The sequence below is a fragment of the Alternaria alternata genome, assembly GCF_001642055.1.
Source record: "Alternaria alternata strain SRC1lrK2f unplaced genomic scaffold CC77scaffold_1, whole genome shotgun sequence".
Classification (NCBI taxonomy): Eukaryota; Fungi; Ascomycota; class Dothideomycetes; order Pleosporales; family Pleosporaceae; genus Alternaria; species Alternaria alternata.
In genome coordinates this window covers 1,809,626-1,833,588 of record NW_017306190.1, presented here as the reverse complement: position 1 = coordinate 1,833,588, position 23,963 = coordinate 1,809,626, and the positions used below count along the sequence as shown (strand labels likewise).

At 51.9% G+C, this 23,963-nt stretch overlaps 8 protein-coding genes across 8 annotated transcripts; 4 read left to right on the top strand and 4 right to left on the bottom strand.

Annotated features, from left to right (window-relative positions):
- Positions 1 to 252: 252 nt before the first annotated feature.
- On the top strand, positions 253 to 1,577 carry CC77DRAFT_44038 (hypothetical protein). The gene is made up of 3 exons (XM_018531700.1): positions 253 to 419; positions 472 to 1,080; positions 1,134 to 1,577. Exons 2-3 carry the CDS (start codon positions 590 to 592, stop codon positions 1,234 to 1,236), a joined length of 594 nt encoding a protein of 197 aa, XP_018391799.1. The 5' UTR covers positions 253 to 419; positions 472 to 589; the 3' UTR covers positions 1,237 to 1,577.
- A 620-nt stretch (positions 1,578 to 2,197) lies between these two features.
- CC77DRAFT_45327 (hypothetical protein) lies at positions 2,198 to 4,027 on the bottom strand. The gene is made up of 4 exons (XM_018531744.1): positions 3,353 to 4,027; positions 2,779 to 3,286; positions 2,329 to 2,725; positions 2,198 to 2,266 (listed from the first exon to the last, which is right to left on the bottom strand). Exons 1-4 carry the CDS (start codon positions 3,866 to 3,868, stop codon positions 2,218 to 2,220), a joined length of 1,470 nt encoding a protein of 489 aa, XP_018391798.1. The 5' UTR covers positions 3,869 to 4,027; the 3' UTR covers positions 2,198 to 2,217.
- Positions 4,028 to 5,497: 1,470 nt separating this feature from the next.
- On the bottom strand, positions 5,498 to 7,765 carry CC77DRAFT_923603 (hypothetical protein; the record flags this gene model as incomplete). Its single annotated transcript, XM_018533746.1, has 1 exon — positions 5,498 to 7,765. The coding sequence occupies one exon, from the start codon at positions 7,763 to 7,765 to the stop codon at positions 5,498 to 5,500; it is 2,268 nt and encodes a 755-aa protein (XP_018391797.1).
- Positions 7,766 to 10,870: 3,105 nt separating this feature from the next.
- CC77DRAFT_1037025 (DEAD-domain-containing protein) lies at positions 10,871 to 15,783 on the bottom strand. Its single transcript, XM_018527040.1, has 10 exons — positions 15,208 to 15,783; positions 15,013 to 15,148; positions 14,779 to 14,963; positions 14,459 to 14,631; positions 14,328 to 14,407; positions 13,933 to 14,245; positions 13,602 to 13,877; positions 13,306 to 13,539; positions 12,245 to 12,468; positions 10,871 to 12,185 (listed from the first exon to the last, which is right to left on the bottom strand). Exons 1-10 carry the CDS (start codon positions 15,568 to 15,570, stop codon positions 10,996 to 10,998), a joined length of 3,174 nt encoding a protein of 1,057 aa, XP_018391796.1. The 5' UTR covers positions 15,571 to 15,783; the 3' UTR covers positions 10,871 to 10,995.
- Positions 15,784 to 18,086: 2,303 nt separating this feature from the next.
- On the top strand, positions 18,087 to 20,327 carry CC77DRAFT_1015680 (voltage-gated potassium channel). The gene is made up of 2 exons (XM_018524072.1): positions 18,087 to 18,194; positions 18,245 to 20,327. The coding sequence occupies exon 2, from the start codon at positions 18,471 to 18,473 to the stop codon at positions 20,208 to 20,210; it is 1,740 nt and encodes a 579-aa protein (XP_018391795.1). The 5' UTR covers positions 18,087 to 18,194; positions 18,245 to 18,470; the 3' UTR covers positions 20,211 to 20,327.
- Positions 20,328 to 20,355: 28 nt separating this feature from the next.
- On the top strand, positions 20,356 to 21,443 carry CC77DRAFT_43972 (hypothetical protein). Its single transcript, XM_018531692.1, has one exon. The coding sequence runs from the start codon at positions 20,389 to 20,391 to the stop codon at positions 21,190 to 21,192; it is 804 nt and encodes a 267-aa protein (XP_018391794.1). The 5' UTR covers positions 20,356 to 20,388; the 3' UTR covers positions 21,193 to 21,443.
- CC77DRAFT_1056446 (hypothetical protein) lies at positions 21,290 to 22,608 on the bottom strand (the record flags this gene model as incomplete). The annotated part of the gene is made up of 2 exons (XM_018527912.1): positions 21,290 to 22,400; positions 22,496 to 22,608. The coding sequence occupies 2 exons, from the start codon at positions 22,606 to 22,608 to the stop codon at positions 21,290 to 21,292; spliced, it is 1,224 nt and encodes a 407-aa protein (XP_018391793.1).
- A 211-nt stretch (positions 22,609 to 22,819) lies between these two features.
- CC77DRAFT_1027429 (hypothetical protein) lies at positions 22,820 to 23,734 on the top strand (the record flags this gene model as incomplete). Its single annotated transcript, XM_018526367.1, has 2 exons — positions 22,820 to 23,038; positions 23,090 to 23,734. 2 exons carry the CDS (start codon positions 22,820 to 22,822, stop codon positions 23,732 to 23,734), a joined length of 864 nt encoding a protein of 287 aa, XP_018391792.1.
- Between the last annotated feature and the right edge of the window lie 229 nt (positions 23,735 to 23,963).

Here is a 23,963-nt window from a genome sequence, read left to right as displayed (position 1 = left end):
CACTTTCACGAGCAACGTGAAGAAAGTGTGGCTGGGCTAGGTAGTATTCCCGGCACCATTTCACTCACTGGAACAATAGCGCAGGCGCGAATTCGTACCACAGTCCTTTTCTGAGCATGTCACTACCCAAGACTATTGGCCTGCCCAGCGTAGCCCGCCGTCAATGCAGCGAACCTGGTGAGGCGGTGCCTGGAAGAAGATCGCTGCAGGGTATCATATTCACTCAAGCCAGTTGCCGAGGCCTAGCGCAAGATGTGAATGCAAGCGTGCGTACACGCTGTGACGCTTTCTCCCGCTCATTTCACGCTTGGTTCAAAGACTCATAAGCCACTCAGCTGCCCTCAACTACACGTGGCTCTTGAGACGATTATACCAAGACGCTGACCTCTGGCACCATTGGAGGGGATTCTTGATACCGGGTGCGTCGCTTAACATGTACATACGAGAGTGAACGCGCTAACGAGGGTCTAGATCCCAGTGATAGACTACATATCACCACCCAAAGCAGACTGTCACTATATCGTGAGATTCCGCCCCGCGAGTGTTGGAGTTCCTCATCTTCCACGCCTCAACTCCAAATACCAGAACCATGTTCTTCAAGAGCAAACTACTCCTCTCATTCGTGGGCCTTGCTAGCGTCATCGCCGCTCCAACGAAGCAACCCCGTCTTGAAGACCTCCAGTGCCGCTGCCTCACCTTCTCCACAAGTGCCGCACCTACGCTTTGCTCTTACCAGGAACTACTCACACTCGACTGGGACACGGCTTACTCGCTTGCAACCGTCAACGATCTCAAGATACAGTTCGCTAGTAAGAAAGCCATGACCAAAGTTCTTGCACTTCCCAAGCCTGTGCCTACCAGTATCCTCTTGAGCGTTCATGAGGGACAGGTACGGCCATTGGACCCGGCGAAGAAGGTGCAGAATGAGAATAGAATTGTCTGCGGGTTCGGAGATGAGGTTGAGCACGTGGGGGATCATGAAAAGAGCCTAGAGGTAGAGGTGCATTATGTCGGAACCGTGCTGGGGCTGTTCATGTTGCTCCTCATCATCTACCTTGTTGGAGACTATCTGTGGACTAGGTGAGCTGCTGCAATTTCTCCTTGAAGGAACTGTGCACTAACAGTTATTCTAGATACATCTCTCGTGTCGGAAGCATAAAACTGGAAGGAGATGAAAAGACTTTGACAGCCGAGTTCGAAACGTCGACGAACAACTTGTCAATCGACTACCCTTGATCAACCTCGCGGCTTCGACTACTTTGTCCTACACTGTTCATATCAAAGACCTTCATTGAAAGGCATCTCAAGGGTGCAGTTGCACAGACGGGTTTCCCTTGTAAGCAGGGACCATGACAAAGAACTCGCCCGATCCGACTCCTACCTACCAACCTCAGCTGTGATTCCGGATAGACATGTCTGCAGAGCCTCATTATTCACACGATCGTCTTCGAGGTCTGTCGCTCACGTTGACAGGAGTCAACAGAGCGTAGTACACTCCCCGAATCCTTTGTGAGGATTCGGCAGAGCATCATCACCCATGTGCGTTTCTGTAGAGGTGTCTCAGTCTGCCTGTTGTCTGTTCTTCGATAAGGGTTAAGAGGGCTACAACGCTAGGTGAAAGACGGCGAAGATTGCCACAAAGGGTAACTACCATCAGCGAACAATGCGCATGGGCGCCTCTTGCGGGAAAGTCGGCGATGGATCGTTGGTATCAAATGATTTTGAACATGTTCAAGGCATTCCTTGCTGCTCCATATGGCCCGCTGCTTGAAAGTTCTGGCACTCGTTGAACAGTCAGAGAAAGTGCATTCGTTCCACACTATCGTTCATACATTGTGGTTTTCTATTACAAAAAACTGGACTGTTTAGCACTATACCGCATGACTGCTTGCTCAACAACCAAATCTATGATCATACATGATTATATATTCAGGCCTTAACAGCCCTATTACACGTCTTATATACATGTCTATACGCACTCATGATTCTCTTAGTATGTCCTCCGCTGTAAGCTTTCCTTCCCTTCCCTTTTGCTATGCAAACAAAAACAAAAACACGCTCATTGGGGGTATAATCGCTTTCACATGCTTGTTCCCGCGTATTACTCCGGAAGACAACAATGCATTTCTCCAACTCTTCTTGCATATATATACGCCAAACGAGAGTGAGGTCGTCTGACGAAGACGTCGATTGTACATGTATACGTACGAGGGGCGCTCAAGTGGCTGACTCAGGATAGCTGAGCTGGACTTTGGGTTCATAAAGCCTGTTGTTACAAGATTAGTCCCAGCTTCGAACAAGTTGCTCAGTAACGTAGAAGGAACTTACATGAACGTCTCGTAACGAACACCCCTCCTCTTCTCTCTATTACGGTCTGTGCCCTCAGCACCGACGCCGGCATATAGCTGTGGTTCCCAGTCCACGACGTCTCTCCACCGCTTCATCAGCTTGCGCCAATAACATGCTTCAGCTGCTTGCGTCAGATATCTTTCTCTGAACACTTGCACCGAATTGTCTGCGATGCGCTTTGCCTTTTCTGGGTGGTCTAGCAAGTCTTCCATGGCGGAGGAAAGGTCAGAGAAGTCGCGTTCTACTTCGACAAAGTTTTGGTTGGATCCGTTAGAACGGAAGAGGTAGTGGTGATGTTGTATCCATTGCAGTTTGTGCGAGACGATTACGGAGCGGCAGAGCTGGCGGTACTTCAGGGAGCCAGAGTAGGAACGACCTAGTGAGGACTGTTAGCATCGTTTTGACTAATGCCGATAGACACCATCATACCTTCAGCGTGGGCAATGAACATGTAATTACACTGATCCACTGGGCCCAAGAATTGCTCTTTGAAATTTGGATCTGTCCACTTGAGTTGCCCGACATCACTCCATGGTTTGCCCTTGGCAGCATCAAGCAGCGCTCTCCGCAGTTTGGGCGCGAAAGTAATCTTGCCTCTCCAGACCAACTTCTCAATTTTCTGATCCCACGACTCGACGGTTTCTCGCTGCACAGCCTCTTGCGCAACCTCTTCCAGCGTACCCAGTGCAGGCATATCCCAGCTCCAGAAGCCAAAATCGGGTATCAACCACAGGTTGTGGTCTTGGACACGACGGGTAAGGGACCATATTGGCTTCGCGGGCTGAGCAGGGAGGTCTTCAACAGAGAAGACAAACTCAATGTTTGGAATATCGGCGGTTGAGGGGGCAGCGAGAACGGCGCGATAGATGGCACTGAGGGTTGCAATGGCTTTTTGGCGGTTGACGTTATCGACCATGTGAGTTTCGAGGACGTAGAGCTGTGTCATATGTCAGCATAGGCCCTGCATTCCCCAGATAATCGCCAAGACTACACTAGAACGTACCTCTCGGTCATAAATCATAGCCCTGACCATGCCCTTTGTGAGTTCAAAACTGTTGAGATCCGCCTGTGTGACCTTGCCCCAGCGATTCCTGACTTTGACCGCGCGCTCAATGTCCTCGTATTGACCGGGGAAAGCGCTGTCGCACTGGGCCTCATCCAGGCCATAGTTGTTCTTATCCCGCGGATAGGTGAAAGTCCAAAGATTATGTTGCTCCAATTCTGTTGCATTGGTCGCGAGAATGGCCTGGTTGGAGGCACAGTCCAGACAAGTGTCGCATGAGAAAGTGGTACTGAACTCGCACAGACAGCGTCCTGCGGGCATGTACTCCTTGACTAGCGGCGGTAAGGAGGGGTTCTGTGTGCGCGTGCCGTAGAGGATGGTGCAGATGAGCAGGAAGAGCAGAGCGCATGCCGAGACAAAGAAGAAGGAGAGGACTTCTCCGCCGGTGGGACAGCGGCGACGGTACACGGTCTTGTCCTTCCGCTCCTCCACTATCCACATCTTCTTCATGAGCATTGGTGCTAACCGAAACCGGGAGACGCGAAACCGAGACACGATGAGACGAGAGCGTAGACGCGCGAACGTGGTCGGTCGCAGGTGTCTATATTATCGAAATTGGGAGGCTTCGAAGCGTGGATGGGGGCGACATGGATGGCGACACTACCAGATGGATATGCACAGGCGAAGGGGAACACTAGGACTGGGTGAAGGGTGAAGGGCGAGCGGCGATGCGGCTGGTGGAGGTGAAGGATCGAAGGCAGAGCCAAGCCCCGGGCGGAGGAAAGAAGAGGGGCAACAATGGGACTGATGGCGGGAGGGATGACAAAAGCGCTTTCACAGTGGATTTGGCATGCTTGTTGACAAGACGTTTACCTCCATTGGAGATACGGTGAGGCGTTGCGGAGTGCAGTGGGCGGGAAATATAGGGTCAACGCTTGCATAGGACAGGGGTGCGCCATTGTTTGTCGCTTTTAAGCATCTCGGCTGTAACCGCAGCACCAAGTACGAGAATCGCATCCAGCATGAGAATCCCATGCCTGCTGGGATACATAGGCGAGCATCGTCTTCGCTGCGCAGCCTCGGGCGTTCCCTGCGACTGTGTCTGTACGTCCGATTCTGACACTCTGTTCCTCGTGAGGTGCGACATCCTTGGAACTGTTGAACACGCGCGGCCTCTAGCAGCTGCCAGCCCAATCTAGTAAGGCGGCATGCGACCCACTGCATTTCCTTGATGTCACCTAAGCGCGCTTCTTGAAGATGCAATAGTCGCAAACATCATCGTTACTCTGGCCACAGGGCGCATGCATGCGCTTTTAGCTTCGCAGCAGCCGCATCTCCATGTGTTCGCATGCACACACAGATTTCTAGCTCTTGTACTTGGTGTAATTGCGGCAGCAGAAACTCAATCCGTCGCCCAGATTCCCGACGATATCAAACCCGCTGTTAGTCGCCATTAAACCTCTGCATTTGTGGGCCGTCCCTGGTTGTCGAACCCGTGGCTAGTGGCTTCACCATAGCGCGATGCAGTTCTGCACTTCACAATTGCCGTGGTGGAGTATTACATCATTATACCATGTCGCGTGAAGTATAGGTGGATCTTGCGATAACTTCATGTCGATTTGCAATGCAGGCTTTTTTTCTTCTCTGTAGATCCAAAAAGTGTGATAGATCGAGCACTGTAGACAGGACGTCATTGTTTGCATGTCCATGTACAATTCAACAATAGGATGTTGCATCCTGTGTGATAGATTCAGGTTAACCCGCCAACTCCCTGTAGGCGCTCGACCCGCTGTATGGGGAGGCCATCAATGCTAAGCGTTACTCCTAGATGCAGTAAGACAAAAGAGACACTAAAAGATATACAAGCACAACGGCAAGGTAAAAGCCAAAACCAAATGTCAAAATGAACTGATTGGCAAAAATATGGATGAAAGGCTATGTACATGAGAAGCCTGAAGAAGAATCGGGATAAAAGGTATGTGACGGAAAACAAAGGCTGAAGAAGTGAATGTTGGGTGCTTGCTCAGCCAAGCTTGACCCTGTGAACATGTGGGATCAGCGACCAACAAGTCCTACAATATATTGCAGGAGCATGTAAAGTGCCGATAGATACGGCGGCGCTGATCCTCACATACATACTGTCGCTCACGCTGACAGCACATGCATGTCTTCATCCGCCTCAGGGCAGATTCGGAACGGTTGGAAGACAGTCGTCTTGCCTTTATGAGCGTGTACCGCTAATCCCATCTCACGCATGCGTTCTGCACCACGTCCGGGAGCGGGCCGCTTCTCTTTGGCGCCTTTGCGGTGTTGCTTACGGTACAACTTCTCTTTGCGTCGTTGCCTCTTCTTTTCGAGCCCGACCTTGATGTCAATGGCACGGCGGATGGGCATATCCGACGCATCAGCATCCTCATCATCCTCAAGATCGAATGGATTTCTCATAGTGATGGGGGTTCGAGGAACGGAAGCTGAGACTGTAGGTGCAGGGCGCTCGGCAATACCAGCAAAGCGTATCGACGTATCGCTGCGTTGACGTGTGGTTACAGGATTGACGGAACCGCGACGTGTCGGTGGTGGTGACCTGAGACGCATTGGAGGCGGAGGAGATTGTAGCCGCTTGGGAGAGTTTCCAAACAGCTTACGTGGTGGTGGCGAGCGGTGCACAGCACGCTTTGCAGGTGGAGGTGATCGCAAGCGCTTAGGTGACGGTAGGGGAGAGCGCTTCTTGGAGATATGCTGGCGCCCTCGTCCATCAATATTAACGGGGTCCATGCGACCATGGATCATAAGATGGTCAGACTCGGAGACTTTCTCATTCTCAGAAACCTCGTCCTCGTCATCGTCAGGAAGTTCGGGGTCCGACGTTGGGAATGTAGGGTCGATGTCCTGGGGCGTTGGCTTGTGCTTGGCTGCGCGCCGGCGCTCAAGTGTTGACATGTACGCAGCTTCGGCAGGCCTATCCTCGTCAAGAGTACCACAAACAAAGTCGGTACTGTCAGGCAGCTCAGGACTGGGAACACGGATGTTGACCGGCTTTGACTTTCTGCGCTTGGAAGGCTTATCCATGATCTTGAGACCTTCGCGGCTTTCCAAGGATCCAATCGACGATTCTGATACAGTTCGGTGAGTCTTTAGGCGAAGATGTTCCAAGTGCTCCACAGATGTCGCTGCGGTTGATGCTCCGGGTGCCCACCAATCGTAATCAGATCCAGCATCGTCCTCGTCATCTGAGACGGCAAATCCGTTCTCATCATCAGTCTGGAAGCCTTCATCAGTAGCGTCGCTGTAGGCATCGCTACCGTCCGCATCCTCGTCAAGCAGATCATCGTCATCGTCGTCCATTTCAACATTGTCCCCATCCTCGTCCTCATCCTCGTCTTCTTCGTCGATCGCCTCTTCTTCTGCCACCTCCTCGCCTAGCTTACGCAGGTTGTTCTCGATCTTGAGAGTATCCTGGACAGTAAGTCGGCTTCGGTGGCAGGTAACTTCTTGGGTCCATTCTTCAACCTCCTCTTCCGAGCTAGCAAACTCGTGGAAGCGGTATGCTTCGCAGCGAGCGAGGTCGGAGTTGGAACTCAAACGACGAGTTCGGTCAACCGGGCGTACCTTTCGGACGCTGACAGGAGAATTGTTGCGAACCGTAGAGTCCGAGTCCCGATGCACCTTGGTGGCAGGCTTTGGAGACGAAGGAATGCGGCGTGGTGGTGGTGCGGGACTGGCCATGCGCCTGGGCTTGGAGGATGCCTCTGTGGATGGCTTAGATGGACACGCGAACTTGATGGTGCAGACGCGCTTAGGGGGTTCTCCGGTTTGGGTTGCGGGCGCAGGTGCGGGCTTTGCAGGTGCCTCCACTGGCTTCTTATCCTCCTTTGGGCCGCATGCAAACATGATGCACCTCTTTCTTCCCAAAACGGCTTCAATGCTCTGCTCGGTGCTTTGAGGCACCGTCTTCGGTACCGGAGTGACGTTCTCATCATCGTGCGAGACAACAGATACTGGTAGCTCCAACGGTTTCTTGTTGAACGTAGGCAACATGTTGTGGAACGCTCCCGAGGGGGGCGGTGGGCTCGGTGTACAGGGCCGTGTGCCAGGGCTTGTGAAGCCTCCGTCGCTTGTGAGATCAGCTGTACCGCTGTTGTTGCTCCATGTCGAAACGCACGACATGCCGCGGACTGGGCTTGCATCCGAGTGTTCTTCGACAGGCGAGCTCGCGTTCGAGCCCGACTTGAGTGCAGAAGTGAGAAGCGATTCCTTGCGATCGAAGAGAGGTTTCGATTTGGTGAAGGATGTTGTTGAGGAATGACGAAGGGCCAAGGGTGCAGGACGCTGCGCGCGAGGTTCAGGGGGCTCGTCCAGATCGCCCACAATCTCGTCCTCGGCCGTCATGAGCGGTGGTGAGATATTTGACATGTTCTGCGGGGTGTCTGTTTGCAACGCGCCTTGTCTACCAATGTAATCCTGCTCGTTCGCCATGTGTTCTACAGCCGGGTGGGTGTCGATGGTGGAACGTGCGCAGAGTGGGTGCGAAGTAGTAGGAACAGATGCAATTGTTGAATGGGGCAATGATGTTCGAAGAGTGATGCGGTAATAGTGAAGTTGTAGAGGCGTGATGCAAAATATCGTCGTCGTCCAGGCTGTTTCTTTTTGGCGCAACGCACCTGCCGCAGCGTTCCTGGAGCCAAGTTAGACCAGGAGGTGTGTTGTGTCGATCGTTCGAAAGTCTCGGTATTGGAGTCGGTGCTGGCGTATTACTGCTTGGCTGTATCGATAGTTGTGTGCGAGGGTGGGGCCCCAAAGGAGGCGAAGTGTTATAATATCGACAGCAACATGGCGGACAAGTGTGAAATTGAACCGTGAATGGAACTAAAGGCGGGCTTGAGGACGTGTCAGAAGCGACAAGCGTCGGGCAGTGTCGAGTGGGAAGGGGTACCTGGTGAGGGTGAGGGAGAGTTACCCACCGCAACGTGTGGCGACGGGCCGCAGGCTAGGAATGAGCCCGTTGACAAGTGATGGCTAGCGGGTGTGTAGATCAACGACCGAGTCTGCTGTCAGACGACGACGCTGCGCATGAAATGCTGCAACAGTAGTGTGGCGCGGCGGGTGGGACTTGACTTGTAGGAGAGAGGAGAGAGAGGAATTTGATATGCGCTCTGGCGTCTCGGCACGATTTGGTTTGCAGAAGCAGGAAACAGTGGGTAATCGGCATTTTAATTCGTGCCCACGGACACCAGGCACAGCGCAGCCAATACCACGCTTGGCCTTTGTCAATTGCGCAGTGCCTAAGCATGCACCTGCTCCCGTGCTCCTGCTCAATTCACGCTGCCGCACCCGGGCGATGCGAGCTTGGCCGTCAGTATTGGCAATTTCTGCTCTGCCCCGTCGTTACCACTCATCAAACACTTTGTTTGTTGAATCGGCTTCTTTGTCTGTGCTGGTAGCATGTCATAGTCGCCCACGACTAGAATACACCAGAATCCGGTTTCAGTCTCCCAGGGCCCTCCGTGGACAGCTCCAGCACAGCCGATGCAAGACGCAATCGAATTGCGCACATCCTTGATTCCGCATGCTTCGGAACAAGGACCCTGATCAACGCGAAGGAAGCTCTTCAGGGCCACTTCCCCTCGAAGCGCTCTATCCCGCCGACGACGCCACGCTAGCGACGCCTATGCTCATGCCTCACACCTTCTTTCGACCATCCGTCCGACGTCGCATGCATCCTGCTGCAAGCAACACGACCACATGCACGCGCTGTATGCATCTCTGCTCAGCTCGACTCCAACCACGCCAGCTTACCTTTTCTCAAATGCCTCACTTCTCGACACATCTCCAGAGCTCCATCCAGAGCTCCACTTGCTGCTTCATCTCTCTCCATCAACTCTTCACCGCTACTTGACCGCTTCTCGTACTTTGCGCCTCACCTCCTAGTTCTAGCATGGTGGACGCGTCTACACTGTAGTACATCATCTGACTGTCTATGGGGCGACGCCATTCAAGCCTTCAAAACAACGGGATACCGGTTTCAACCACCGTGCCCTGCATCAATCTGCAAGATACTGCTCGTGCGTCGCCGCGCCCTTGTGCGCAGTGCCCAGCAATAGGGTCCATCAAGCCTGGGATTTCGTTCGCTGAAAGTGAATATGCTCGCCTACACCATCTCGCCAGCAAGCGCCTCAGCCGGCTTAGATCAAGCTTGTTCCAGTCGCCGGCGTTGTGCACGCGGGGAATCAGCCGAACGCTAGGATGCTCTCCAGAATCTCTGAGGCTAGTTTCACGCAATATCAAGTACCGACTACCCCCACGCGCGGTTTTCGCGCCAGTGCTGAAGTCCTGTGTCTTCTATACGTGTGTTGCATACTTGTCAAGTACCCCTCCACGTTACGAAGTTTAGGCATTACCCGGCATCCGGCGCGGCTTGCTACTTGCGGTCAGGCCTAACATTGCTGTCTTCTTCTGAGATAATCCTTGTCTTACCGCAATGACGTAGTTCTCGAAGCCGATAGCCGCTTTGCATATGCGCGTGATATTCAGCACTCGATACGCCCCTCATCGGTCTACGGCGTCGTAAACACTTGTCGTTGCTTTCGATCCCCACGTGTCGAAGGTGGACCTTGGGTGCCACCAAGGTTCCCCTCACTTGCTAGTTGACTCGGCAGTGGAGCGGTACTTGCGCCATACTTGCCTGGATGGTTGTCTTCAAACTTGCCAAAACACTAGAGGCCGAGACGTGTCGCGACGCACTTACAAACGTACTCGAGTACACCTTCTGCAAGAGCCGTTTTGACAAGCTAACGTCCGGTTAAGCGCCAATAGATGTTATAGCAACATTAGGTGACGGAATGCTGTGAACAACTCATCTGTACTCGATCTCGATCCTACACCCACACGCAAAAAGCAGTCTTTCACATGTCTACGTTTTTTTCTCTTTCTACTCATCTGACATCACCCGACATCTCCTACCACACCTTCCATACAGCCCTATCCAACACTTCAACCTCTGCACACCACTTCAATCTTACCGTCGCACAACAACGTCCCGTCCATCCAAGCCAAGCGCGCCTAAGCAATACATAACCTTTCCTCGCTTCAGCCAAGTCCTGGGCATGGCTGGTCATCTGCCTGTTTCATAGATGCGGATCATTTGCAAGTAATACCGAAAGCCAAGCCACATACTCGGGAATAGTCTGGGGGACTTGTGTCAGACTATGGGGTTGGGGAAGACGTGGAGTAGGTACTGTAATCTCCGAGAACAGAAATGGAGGTTGTTGCGCATGACTGGCTTCCATGAGTACTCTTCCGGCGCTGCTTCGAACTAGCGCGTTGGTAATGAAGTAGGTGATCTTGGAGCCGCGAGGCTTAAGGAATCTACCACATTGAATACCTCTTTTTTTTTTTCAGGAAGCCATTTCATGAGTCGCCTGGATGTCTTACACCCTAGATACGATGGTTAGAATTCAAACTCAAACAATCCTCACTGTTGGAAAATACTACATCACTTTTGGCCAACCCATAAGATTTGTTCATATCATGTAGTGTGCGATGGTGATTATCTCGAATGACTATGACTGCCGTTTGATCGCCCGTAAAGCATTCTAATAGGGCCATGTGGTTGTAGCAATTTTACTACACACACTCCATTAACACTACTCGTTCGAACTGGGTATGCTCAACGGCCTCAACTCTTGAATCTGATTCCCTAGTTGTCTCCCCTCCACTCGCAGCTCCTTCTTCCAATTGTCTCTGACAAAGTCCAATGTCCTCGCAAACACCAGTTCTCTCTCGTTGCGCTCATGCTGAGGCACAAACGTATCTGGAAACTGTGTCCAGCCATGTCTGCAACCGGGCGCGTGCCAAACTTCCATGCCTCCGTTCTGCGTGCTAGGCACGTTGGAAGATCCAGCTTGTCCGCCCCGGTGTCCGTCCCAATCGCCCTCTCGTCCGTCGCCAAAGCGCACAGGACCATTCCAATCATTGTTGTTCATCTTGTCTACCCATACATCGCTTTGTACTGCTAAGCTATCCTTTTCAGGCAAGACGAGGAGGATGGCAGCGTTTTTCTGGATGTGTACAGGATCGTTCAAGCCGGGGCTCGCTCGTGGATGTGGTCGCAGCTTGCGCGGGAGATATGTTGGACCCATGATTGAAAACAGTCCTGGTGCTTTCGGCTTCTGCTGATGGTGATCGTCAGGTCTCAGCGCGTTGGGCAGAGGCTTCATGGGACGCTCATGTGGCAGTAGTCGTGCGTCTAGCGAAGGGTAGAACAAGAGAAGTGGCAGCATGCGAGGCTGTGCTTGGGGTGGGGGTAGGAGAGATGGCCACGACTCGAAAGGATCGTCCAGTATTGTGGCTCTGCGGTTTTCGGGCAATCTGGGCGACATGGTGTCCGCAGGGGCCGGACCATTGGTGCGCGAGTGAGGCCCTAGTGTGGTCGACATTCCAAGCTCGGGACACGGAGGTACTGATATAGCCATGTTCAAAGCAATGTTTCCTCCTGCTGAGAAGCCCGAGATTGCAAGACGTGTAGGGTCGAGAGTGATGGTCTCGCAGTGCTCGACGTGTGGAGCAGTAGGTTCCTTCTTGTTTTCCAGCGCATCCGATCGTATTATCGAGTAGTACCGCTGAATTTCCTCCCTAAGGACCTTGCCGGCCTTCGAAACCCCACTTGTATCGAGTATGGCTGATAGAACGTCTTCGGCGTCGTGGATTGCCGCAGGGAATTGATGGAAAGGTCCTATGCGATACGACACGCTGATGACAACGGCCCCGAGCTCACGAGACATCATTGAAGCGTACGGCGCTTGTTCCAACGGCGATCCCATTATGAAGCCTCCACCTGGTTCCGTTAGCCTCGAGTGTCCCTGACGTTATGCACCTCGTATCCGGGCTTCATACCATGAAAGTCCAGCACCACAGGCACACGCCATTTTCCAGTCTCTTTCCTGTCTTGATCGCCATTGCCCTCAAGATCGACCGGTTTTGGCGGCACAAAGACGTAGATATAGATGAGGTTGCCTCTTCGACTTGGCAGCGCTACGAGAAATGGATGCGGCCCCTTAGGCGACGTGATGTGTAGGATGGAGAGGGGAACAAAACGCGGAATCTGCACGAGTGCAGTGCTGTGATGCAGTCAGTAAACATGTCATAGATAATTCGCAGTATACCATACCGCCATTGGATGCGAAAAGGAAGGCGGAAGAAGTAGGCAATCGAGTGCCAATAGCTGCTCATCATTACTATGACATGGAGGTAGGTAGGGCGGCGACGTTCATGGCGCGAAGGACTCGTCGTATGCGGCTGCGTCACGCATTGAATGCTGAGTGAGCAATGTGTGTGGGCGCGATTGAGGATACTAAGGGGGACGCGGACTGTGTGCCCAGCTGGAAAGCACGGAAGCCATGGAAGCCATGGGCTGGTGTGACGTCAGATGTTGTTCGCGTGTTGCGATGCAGGTGAAATCGTGCCCTGGCCGAGAATTGTTGATTGTGTTTCAGTTTGGTCCGGGCTGGGCCAAAGCTTAAATGAGCGAAGCATCGCATCGATAATGCATCCATACTCAGACAAGTTATAGCAATTGCAGATCACGTTAGCGTCATGCCCGTCATCTGAAGACATCAAAACGTTGTTCGCGTGTTTGCGCGTTTGCGCATCGTTCCAGCACCCAAACGTAAAGGCATGCAAACAATCTGTAGGGTAACAATGGGGTCGCGCGAACACGGAAGACGCACTATGAAGCCAAGGTTGTGTCCAATCGTCCAGAACACATAAAACATATCACAGTCTATTGAAAAGCATTTAAGTACCAAACACACTGTGAGATTCGGTTTATCTAGAGCAGCTGACCATGATCACTATGCCATATGTTGGCGTAGACGGAGAGCGCAAGCCGCCTGAAGCAGGCTAGGTATCACGTACTTTTGAGCGACACAAGACGCAGACATACCAAAGCAGCCTACCAAGCAGCCACCTTGTCGTCGGCATCAACAGAGAAGCCACCACCACCAAAGCCACTATCATTGCCACCGCCGCCAAAGCCGCCAGCATCAACGTCGAAACCACCGGCATCACCGCCAAAGCCGCCACCGAGACCGTCGTCAGACTCGTCATCAGTACCGTCATGCCAATCGATAGTGGTAGGGTCGTCGGGCATGTGCTCCTGAAGAAACTTTGGAATCTCTTGCTTCGACTCGCTGCAGAGGTGAAGATACAAAGTCAGTGTATGTTTCATGCATTTAGATCAGTCATAACTTACCAGAGAATCTTGCATAGATCTGGACCAAGGTCTTCGTTGCGGTCATTGTAGAAAGACGTGGCCTTGCCCTCGTTGCCGATGCGCGCGGTACGGCCGATGCGGTGGATGTACTCGGTGATACCGTCGTGCATGGTAGAGGGAAGGTCGTAGTTGACGACATGCTTGACATTGGCAACATCAAGACCACGAGCAGTGACGCCGGTAGCAACCAGGATAGGGCAGCGGCCGGTACGGAAGGAACGAAGAGCATCCTCGCGCTCGCGCTGAGTACGGTCTCTAATATGAAGTCAGTATATGTCCCACGTTGGGATCGTACAGGATTGTTGCATACGAGTGAATGGAGGTGACAGGCAAGCCCTTGTTGTACAGATAGTCATCCACCATGTCGCACTTGACCTTCGAGTTAGTGAAGACCAGGGTGCGCTGGGGTCCTTCACTGAAGATCAAGTCGAACAGCGCCTGGCTCTTGGCGCTCTCCTCAGTGAAGATGATCTGCTGCTTGATGTTCTGATGGGTGCTGCCAACCCTACCGACCTTGATACGTACACACTCTTCATCCATATACTCTTTCGCCAATCGGCGAGCAGACTTGGGGAAGGTAGCAGAGAACATGAGGTAAGTGTGGTCAGCATCCGAGTTCTGATCTAGAGAGATTGTTAGCAGATGACGGAGAAGATGAGTCTAATAGCAAGCTATAAAGATTAATGTTTGCAAAGGCTAGCATACCCGAACCCTGGAACAGCTTCTCCATGGCCTCCTCCCAGCCAGTCGAGAGCAGCTCATCAGCCTCGTCGATGACCGTGAATCTTTTTATAATGGTCAGTAATGCGATCACGTTGCGAGCTTGCTTGACTTACTTAAGACGGCGGAATGACAGCAGGTTGACATTCTGCATGAAGTCCATGAGACGACCCGGAGTGGCGACGAGGATGTCACAACCCATCTCGAGCTGCTCGCGCTGGTTCTTGGTAGGCGCACCACCATAGACGACGCAAGGACGCAACATAGTGCGGTAACACAGTCGACGCGCCTAAAGTTTGTGTGTATGCAGTCAGTATGTGTCTCATCTGTAAAGTTCACCCTAAAGGTGCACGCTGTGTTTTATGTTGTACTTTGTACATATAAAACACAGCGAATGCCCTCGGGATACTCGGCAGTGCTAGGAAATATCTCTCACCTCATCGAAGATCTGGCAGGCGAGCTCGCGAGTGGGACAAACAATGAGGACGAGCGGCTCAGCGCGGACTTTGTCAGTCAAAGGGTTGTACCGGACTGGGTTTGGACGCGGAGCAGCTAGTTGACGGGCCTTGCCCATGAGCTTTGACAGAATCGGAAGGAGAAAGGCAGCAGTCTTGCCGGAACCTAAGCAGTGTCAGCGAAAAGAGACTGGATTGTGTTCGAGGTGACTTACCTGTCTGAGCAACAGCAACGACATCATGTCCGGACAAGATGGCGGGGATGCAGTAGGCCTGGATCGGAGTTGGAGCCCGGTACTGGCACAACTTGACGTTGTCGAGCATGACAGGGTGAAGACCAGCATCCTCGAACTAGAGAGATTAGCAGAAGCATCTACGAATACACACAAGTCAATGTTTGTGTGACTCACGTTGCGGACAGGGCTGATCTTGGTGGGACCCTCGAGAGTTATATCGAACGAGAGCGCCTTGATGGCACCGCCGGCGCGCTGGAGATACTGGTCGTCGAACAGCATTTTCTCCAACTCTGGGTTGGGCTCGCCCACGTCACCGAATTCATCGTCCCACTGGTAAATGGCGGCATCGGACAGCCAGACGGCAGTGTCGCGGGTCTCGTCCTCAGCGGGAGTGCCACCAACGACGGTCTCGTACTGGAAAGGGACAGGATTATTCCATCCAGCATCTTGAGCACGCGCGAGATCAGCTGCCTGCTGCTCCTTGCGGGCTGCAGCGGGATCGGTCGCAGTTGCCACAGGCGCTCCAGTGTCAGACATGGTATAGATGAGAGGATGTAGTGCGTGCAGCTACTGCTTGAAAGGGGTTATAAATTGCAGCGTGGACGAGCGTTGGGTGGTCAAGGTAGGTGAGTTGGAAGTCACGGTGAGAGTAGCCGTTGTTGTTTATATCGACAGAAGGAGCAGGAGCAGTACGCAGTAGTGTCTCTTAGCGCGCCTTCCTGGGAGATCCTGGTGCCTGACGACGACCACAGCAACAAGCGAGAGGCGAGAAGCTTCTGTGGCTCAGGTGAAGGAGGAAGATGTCATTATGAGTATGTATGGGTAGCCTGTGTGTCAACTGATATGTACGCTGATGCCAAGGTACCACAAGGAGATGCGGTGTGGTTAGAGCAGCTGCAAAGTCTATGGCACAATGTGGGGCAAAGATGTGACTGATCAACACGATATCCATGCTCTTTTGGAAGAACGAGTTTCTTCGTAGCCACGACACAAGGTGATGAGCGGTGAAGCACCACTTGAGGCCAGGGACCCAAGTGAGAGAAGGAGGAGGAGAAGAAGAAGAGAGAGGGCAGAAAGCCTCCGGTAGGTTTGAAGATAATGAGAGAGTTTGTACCACTTACGAAAGATATTGGCAGCTATGCTAACTGACAGACATATGAAGGGTAGGTATAAACGTCCGACATGTTCAACACCATAGAATGAGAACAAAGACTGTATTGATCGATGATGAAAATCACCACAGCATAACGAAGCGAATCTCACTCAGCACTGCTATATTCCTGTGACATGCAAGAAAGCCCGATATTACTCTTTGCCTCTTGCACGAACAGTAGTCTGAGATGATGACTGCCAGCGCTGTCGGATCGTTTTAGTAACCGGTGATCAGATACTACTCTTGCTAGATAGCAGTATGTGGTTTCTGAAACGAACTATTGTGACGACTACGGCGTTTCGTAGAGATGTCCACTGAGACGTGACTGAAGGAGACTGAGAATGGAACGGCGCAACATGAACAATTCATAGATAAACTCACAAATCGGGTCCGTCGCACCATGCTTTATTGATCTTGGAAACTAGAGTCTTCCCCAGAGTGCGTCGTCTACCTGTCCATAATGTAGGGCTGACACGCATTTCTCACTTTTTACAAGATGGTGCGATGTGTAATTAACCTGCTATATGTCTTTTTTGACAACACATAGCGCAGCAGAGCGTCGCCTCTACGGCGAGTTCCAGTCGTATAAGAGGGCGGAGAAGGCATCTGCAGCGATTGTCGTCGACAAGACCGCCATTGTATACTCCATCTAACTGGAAGTTTGTCAGCACTGTTCTTTCATTTAGGCTCAGAAGCATATCGATCCTTTTCACAACAAGAGAGCATTGAGTTGTGTCAACTCGACTAGATTTGACTTACTTGTTTCACTTACTCTCTGCACATCTGACACCTAGGTAGTTTGCTCGTGCGTTCGAAACCCTCCTGCCTTGATGGAACACTCTGTCTTTCGAAAGACGGCCCTCGGAACAACATCAAGGCCCCTAGCTCGTGAGCCTTTGCGATTGATAACTAGTATTACACACTCTGGATGTTAGAGTTGTTCACTGTGTTCACGAATGAGGACAGCGGATTAAGTCTTGCTCGTACAAGGTCCATAGAAACACGTGGCCATCCCGCTGGAACTTGCATGGGGTACATTGTCAACCTCCAAAGCAGTTATCCAGCAAGGATAGAGTCTTATTCCGCTGCTTTTGACCGTTTCCGTCGTAGTAGTACAAACGAACAAGGTAATATGGGCTTTGGCTTGACGGACTGCCCCAAGACAACTTTCGAGACAGCTCTGCTACATCAAAGTAGACCGCTGGATTCTCTGATACCATAGGCCGAATCAAGTCAGTGCTCACTTGTGCTCGTAGATACACTATCCGCCGTGCCATCACTCGAACAAGTGCCGCGATCTGACCATTAGTTCATTGTCGATATCCAGTGCCCTCGAAACTACGCGTACCTGCTTCTGTTGACTATCTGCATGTTCCCCCGCGGTATCTGCAATAGGATTTTGCAAAGACATGATACGCATATCACACAGATAAGCATCGTCGGAAAAATGAACGTATTGACGATTCAACGTCCAGTTGCGAGGCAACCTCGTGTATAGTCCAGAAGAGCTACTACGAAGCATTTACGTTAGTTAGATACCATTTGAAAGTCGGGCCGATAGGCTTACCTGCATCACTCAATACGTCTCTTACATTTCTCCATTGACTGTACTAGAGGTAACTCCTTTTTGATGTTGCGGTCAAAGCAACCAGAGATTGGTGGCTTGTTCCAGTTAGCGAGTGGCCCGACCGGGTGTACGTCATCAATTGTTATTTCCTGGCGTTGTCCACGCGACAACCCGCGCATCTCGCGCATCTTGGTTATCTCACATGCACGCCCCTCGTGCACACGCCTGCAGGTCGTCTTCGTGGTTTCATTTCTTCTTGACGCAACATGCACCTAGACTCATTTCTACCAACTCTTCTGTTCAAGACCCCACGGTTTGACTGATCATGAACGATCCCGGCCTTGATGAGCCAGCCACAGAGGCAGCGCAAGATGTAAACAACAGAGTACACGCCGAGGACGATCAAGCTGAGCAGGAAGAGCGAGAATATCTCGATCCAAGTTATGTTCCCCATTACCCCGGCCCCGCTTCGCATACGCTGACGAATTCAGTCAATGGTGGTTTGCGTCCACAGCGAGCCCCCTCATAGCAGGAACATTCGGGCCTATCGCCAACGGATTTTCGATTTGCGCGCTGGTTGAAAAATGGAGAGTGTATATTCCTCCTGGAAGCGATGAGGGACATGGATCGAAGATCACAGATCCGAAATGGCTTATCGCGGTCAACTCAGTCTCTCTTGTCTTCGCTCTGAGCGCGAACATCAGTCTGCTCCTCAACATGTCAAGGAGACTGACTTTCGAAATTGCGCAGCCTATTACCATCATCGGCTTTTATCTAGCTGGCTTCCTTCTGATGGCGCTTGTGGCTGTCGCTTCATCATCCGTGTTTCGGATCCAGCCTATGGAAGAGCATGCCTTGAGCCAAGCATTCTACTACGCTATTATAGCTGCCGGCATCTACTTTATCATCGCCTCTCTTATGGCCTTTACTGCCTTCGGGGCGTACAAAGGGCACTACGCCAGGGAGTTTCGATTGACAGCTAGTCAGAGGACGCTAATGTTGCAGACTATCGCCTTCATGGTGTATCTGCTTGTTGGCGCTCTGATCTTCTCTTACGTAGAAAACTGGATGTTCCTGGACGCCGTGTTCTGGGCCAACTTTACCCTCCTAACGATAGGATTCGGTGGAGAATTTGTGCCTAAAACACACACTGGTCGCTCACTCTTGATTCCGTATGCAATTGGTGGCTTAGTCACAGTTGGTTTGGTTATTGGTTCCATCCGATCCCTCATTCTAGAGCATGGAAAACAAAAGATGGCTGCTCGATTCATGGAAGTTAAGAGACAGAAGGTCCTCGAGTCTATCGATGGTGACACACATACCATACGCATCTCAATCTTTGAAAAGGTCAATTTCTCTTCAAAAGGGTTGACAGAAGCTCAAAGACGAGAGCAAGAGTTTCGTATAATGCGGCGCGTTCAAACGTTGTCCGAGCGGAAGAGAAGATATACTGCATTGGCTCTGTCAACCACTGCCGCACTTCTGTTATGGTTTCTGGGCGCTCTGGTCTTCATGTACTCGGAAAAGCCCCAGGGATTTACCTACTTCGTGGCGCTATACTACGCCTATGTTTCTCTCCTCACAATTGGTTACGGAGACTATGTCGTCCAAAGCAATGCCGGGAAAGCCTTCATGGTGTTTTGGAGTTTGCTCGCAGTCCCAACACTGACGATTCTTATTTCGAACATGGGTGATACAGTTATTAAGGCTTTCAAAGACTTTACTATCTGGCTGGGTTCACTCACGGTCCTACCAGATGAAGAAGGACTGAGCGCCGCACTTAAAGTCGGATGGAGAAGGATCAAATCCGGCAAGATCGGTGAAGAGGAAAGAGTGGGCTATCATGAGGGTCCTACCAGTCCAAATGAACAACGCACTGATGACCGCTTAGCAGCGTACCTTGAAGAGGAGGAGCTTGGAAAAGCACAGGAGGCGGACGAGCATGGAGACTATCTTGAGCGTGATATCCGATTTTATCACTTCGTTCTCGCAAAGGAGGTTCGGAAACTGATGAAGGACGTTGAGAGTTCGTCGTCGAAACAGTACGAGTACCATGAGTGGCAGTACTACTTGCGTTTAATCGGTCAAGACGAAGATGACGCTTCCAAACATCGACAACCCAAAGCCAATACTCGACACGACGACGGTGAGGCCCCTGATATCGGCTCTGCAGATGACGGAAAGAAGCTCGCATGGAGCTGGCTCGGCATTCGCAGTCCGCTCATGGGCAACCAATCCGAGCCTCAGTGGTTGCTGCAAAGATTAGCCATGAAACTGGAGTCGGAGATGCGCAAGATGAGCTCACCTGACGAAGAAGTAAGAAAGACCAAGCCACCGATCTCTATGGCAGAGTTGAGAAAGAGAAAAGGCAGCGGAAAGACGTCGGACGATGCGCATACGTTGCAAGTAGACGTCGAGGCCTCGACAGTCGATCGATGCGCGAAGAAGGAAGATTGAAGGCGTGAAGGGGCGATATCAGTGCATTAGACGTGAAGTGTGCGTTATGGCGTTTGCATGTATTGATTATGGAGGGTTCATATACATTTTCTAATACATCATAATTGCCTACACCGCAGAGAGTTCTATTCTCTTTCTATGACTTTAGAGCACCACCAACAACAACTCAACTCTCACTATGTCGTTGGTAGCCATTTCGCTGCCGACTTTATGGCTTGCACCTCCTCCAGGCTTTGCTGCTTCTTCACATGATCCCAACATTGAACCTGCATTTATCGCTATCAGTGCCATTTTCGCTAGCCTTGTCGTTGTCCTTGTTGCAGTCATACTTAGCAAGAAGAACAGAGGCAGTTTTCTTGACGACACCAGTGAGCACATAGAGCGAATGGACAAGCACCTCAAGATTAGTGGGCCACTGGAAGACGTACTGAGAAGGAACAATGCAACAGACCACCAACCCAGACCAAGGCTATGGTCAGGGTTTTCCAGTTCCAATTCGGATATCGTTCGAAGAGATCATGAAGTCGAAGATAAAGAAGCAGAAGCAGCAGCAGCAAGTAGAGGAGCTTTTGAACTAGCCAGCAAACCAGTTCGTACACCAATCTTCCACATTATCGCACCACATCCCCCAAACGCTGTTGGGCTCGAGGTCCGTCCGCGTTTATTCTTACAAGGCCATGGATTGCCTACTCGAGATGTTTACCTACCGCCACCCCGAATTCCCCAGTCTGGTAACTACAGCGGCAGTAGTAGCAAGAACAATGCGCTTCTGCAGACGCACTCTGCACATACTGCCAGTCGACATCCGCACTCCGAATTCGGCGACGATAGTACGGTCGTGGGCGACAAAGCCGAAGTCGAGACTCTGCGTAGCGATCTGAATTTTCCGGATACAGACTCCGATAATGCATCTTATGACGAGAGGCAATGGAAGCTAATGGACAACAAGGCACTCGGCTTGCTAGGCAGGCACTGGGAGTGATTTGGAAGAGTACGGAAACATCGATTAGAGTTGGAATTAGAGGTATCAGTATTGTATCAAATCGATGTGTCATCCACATTCCTGCCAGCTCAAACTCTCACTTCAGCCGCCCAAAATCAGCCTTGAGCTCGACGTCTCCATCTTCATCCAAAACTTTGCCTCGATCCCACTCCCTCGCCTGGCCCTTGCTTGTCCACACCACATCCTCCTCATTCTGTGTGTCTCCTCTTTCCCACTTCTTCACCTGCGCGTCTGTGAACCCTGCGGCCTTGAGTCGATCAGCGCCTTGTTGCTGCCAGCGGGCACGGTCGCGCAAGGCTTCCAGAGCATCACCCCAGTCGTCTTCCACATCGGAGGTTACGCAAACGTCTGTAGAGGGGTCGTAGGTGGAAGAGAATCGCGATTCGATGCCCATGTTATTTGCTTTGTAAGCACCACGTCCTTTGGAACGTACGGTGGGTTCGCAAGGTGGTGGAATTGGGCCTACGATAGCTTCGAGGGGATCAGAGTCGGATGCTGGGGATGCGGATCGTTTATTGGAACGTCGGTCGTCTTCATGCGAATTGGTGGTAGTGTGCTTCTGCTTTGGACTTCGAGAACGAGTTCGGTCTCGATGCCTACTACGTCTCCTATGTCTTTCGGTATGCCGTGACCGTGATGGCGAAGATGTTCTAGAATGCGACCTGTGCCTTGTATGTTTGCGCTCGGTGTCGTCTCTCCTTCGAGGTCTCCAACGCTCTTGCTCTTCATTGTACTTGTCTTTGCGCGATTTGTCTCGGGGAGACCTCGATCGTATCCGTTTCCGACGGGAACGGTCTTCCTCTTCACTATCATGTTTTCTCTTATGTCGATACTCATCTCTACTTCTGTCTCGATGTCGACGGGATGATACACCCGCCGAAGCATCCCGTTCCCTGTTTCTATGCTCTCTCCTATGCCTGCTCTTATCCTCACTTCGGTCTCGCCGTCTGCGCGGCGTTGCGTCGTGGCCGTTACTGTCGCTTGCTGCTGTGGTCAGCCGTCCTTCGGGGCCTCTGCCATTGTCCTCTTCGCGACCGCCCGCCCTTTTCCGGTCGCGGTCCATCTTCCTAAGCCGGGCGCGTGACTCCTCCGCCTCTTTCGCAAGGAGCGCAGTATTGTGACTATCAGTCTGGCGAATAAGGTGTTGCAAAAAGTTCTTGTTCGGTCTCGGCGCGCGAGAATTCATCCTGTGGACGTGAGCCTGAGAAATCCCGCAAACGAGTGCTTGTGTACTTTCAACGCGTATGCAACGGCATCGCGGGTACGGAAGCTTGTAACGCACCTCCTCGGATTGAAGGCATCGATGCCAACAAGCTCATATGTCTTTGTGGCCTTCTTCGCATCTTGCTTGAGTAGTTCTGCAACGTATGCATCGTCATCTATGTCGCGCGCCATGACCGGCGGCTGTTGTGTGGGTGGATGGAAGAGTCGCTGAAGTCTGGGCTCCCGAGAACCCTGGACGGCCATGTGAAATCATTCCGGGCCATGCGACGGGCCGGGCTAGCTGCATGCGGTAGTCGCCGCGGGGAACTCAGCCCTACGCGGGCAGTCGCGATTGCCTAAACATTCAATCCCTCTGCAAATCAACATACATACGACGAGCAACATGGGACCCAAACGAAAATCGGCTCCGCCAACACCGGAATCAGTACTGGAACAGTTACAGCAATCCAAGTCGCTGAAGCTTCTGGCCATTGCCGAAACATTATCGCCAAAGGATCTCCCACAGGCTGAGAAGAAGCGCAATTCTGCAGCATCAGAGGACAGCGAACAGAACGGCGACACCCACCCGGCAGCCCTTGAAGCTGATCTGCTCCACTACAAAGTTTGTGTTTTCGCGACCCTACCAAGAATTCACGTCTGACCAAGGATGCAGGAACTCTTCAGCAAACTACGCTTCAGCTATGTCGAACAGGTCACCAAAGAGAAGTTCCTGCGCAGCATAACGGAAAACCCACCCCGCTTAGTCGAGGCTCCGGAGAATGATGAGAAGGAGAGAGAGATACTGGCTCTGAAAGCAGAGCTCAAGGAGCGCAAGTTGGAAGTAGCTGAGATCTTGAAGCAGCTGGAGGACAAGGGAAAAGAGCTTGCGTTGCGCTACGAGGGGCTGCAACTACGCACACAACAGCTTGAGTCACTTCCAGCCGAGATTGCAGGCCTCGAGGCGAGACTTGAGCAGTTGAAGAACGACCAAACACCAGTATCAAAGAACCCTGAGTTGTCTCTGCCACTTCCTGAAACTCAGCGAGTACTCAGCGAACGAGAAGCGGAACTCGCAGCCCTGAATGCGCAAATAGCAAGTCTCCAAGCTACCATCCCGAACCGGACCAGAGACCTGGAGAAGCTCGAGCGTGAGCTGAGACCACTAGAGACACAGAAACAGGGAACCGTAGCGGCAGCCAAAGAGGCCCGGAGACGGAAGGAAGAAGGCGGTGGGATCGGAGATGAGCTAGAGGAGAGAGGCAGATGGCTCCGAGCGTCTGAAAAGGCGCTAAGGGAAATGCTGGAGGTTGAAGGATGACGTCTTTTGTGATGAGCGTGTATGTGATGTGTTTCTGTCGGCGTTACGGACTCGAGATACCACTTGGAACAAATTTTTCTCTTTGCACAGTCTCCTTCCTAATGCACCTGCGAACACGGGGTTGAACATGCCGACAAGCCTAAAAGTCCTAGTGACCGTTCGCCTCATTGCCAACGCATCGCAGTTCAAGGGACGCGCGAGCTAATCGGCCTCGGAAACCAGAAATTCG

Excerpts from the sequence above, each read along its gene's own strand:
- CC77DRAFT_44038 (XM_018531700.1), top strand. The coding sequence starts at position 590 with ATGTTCTTCAAGAGCAAACTACTCCTCTCATTCGTGGGCCTTGCTAGC. Across the intron at positions 1,081-1,133 it reads GGAGACTATCTGTGGACTAG|ATACATCTCTCGTGTCGGAA; the intron begins GTGAGCTGCTGC and ends CAGTTATTCTAG.
- CC77DRAFT_45327 (XM_018531744.1), bottom strand. The coding sequence starts at position 3,868 with ATGCTCATGAAGAAGATGTGGATAGTGGAGGAGCGGAAGGACAAGACC. Across the intron at positions 3,287-3,352 it reads CTATGATTTATGACCGAGAG|CTCTACGTCCTCGAAACTCA; the intron begins GTACGTTCTAGT and ends CATATGACACAG. Across the intron at positions 2,726-2,778 it reads GTTCATTGCCCACGCTGAAG|GTCGTTCCTACTCTGGCTCC; the intron begins GTATGATGGTGT and ends AGTCCTCACTAG.
- CC77DRAFT_1037025 (XM_018527040.1), bottom strand. The coding sequence starts at position 15,570 with ATGTCTGACACTGGAGCGCCTGTGGCAACTGCGACCGATCCCGCTGCA. Across the intron at positions 14,632-14,778 it reads CCTGCCAGATCTTCGATGAG|GCGCGTCGACTGTGTTACCG; the intron begins GTGAGAGATATT and ends CACAAACTTTAG. Across the intron at positions 14,408-14,458 it reads CTGTCATTCCGCCGTCTTAA|ATTCACGGTCATCGACGAGG; the intron begins GTAAGTCAAGCA and ends CATTATAAAAAG.
- CC77DRAFT_1015680 (XM_018524072.1), top strand. The coding sequence starts at position 18,471 with ATGTCAAGGAGACTGACTTTCGAAATTGCGCAGCCTATTACCATCATC.
- CC77DRAFT_43972 (XM_018531692.1), top strand. The coding sequence starts at position 20,389 with ATGTCGTTGGTAGCCATTTCGCTGCCGACTTTATGGCTTGCACCTCCT.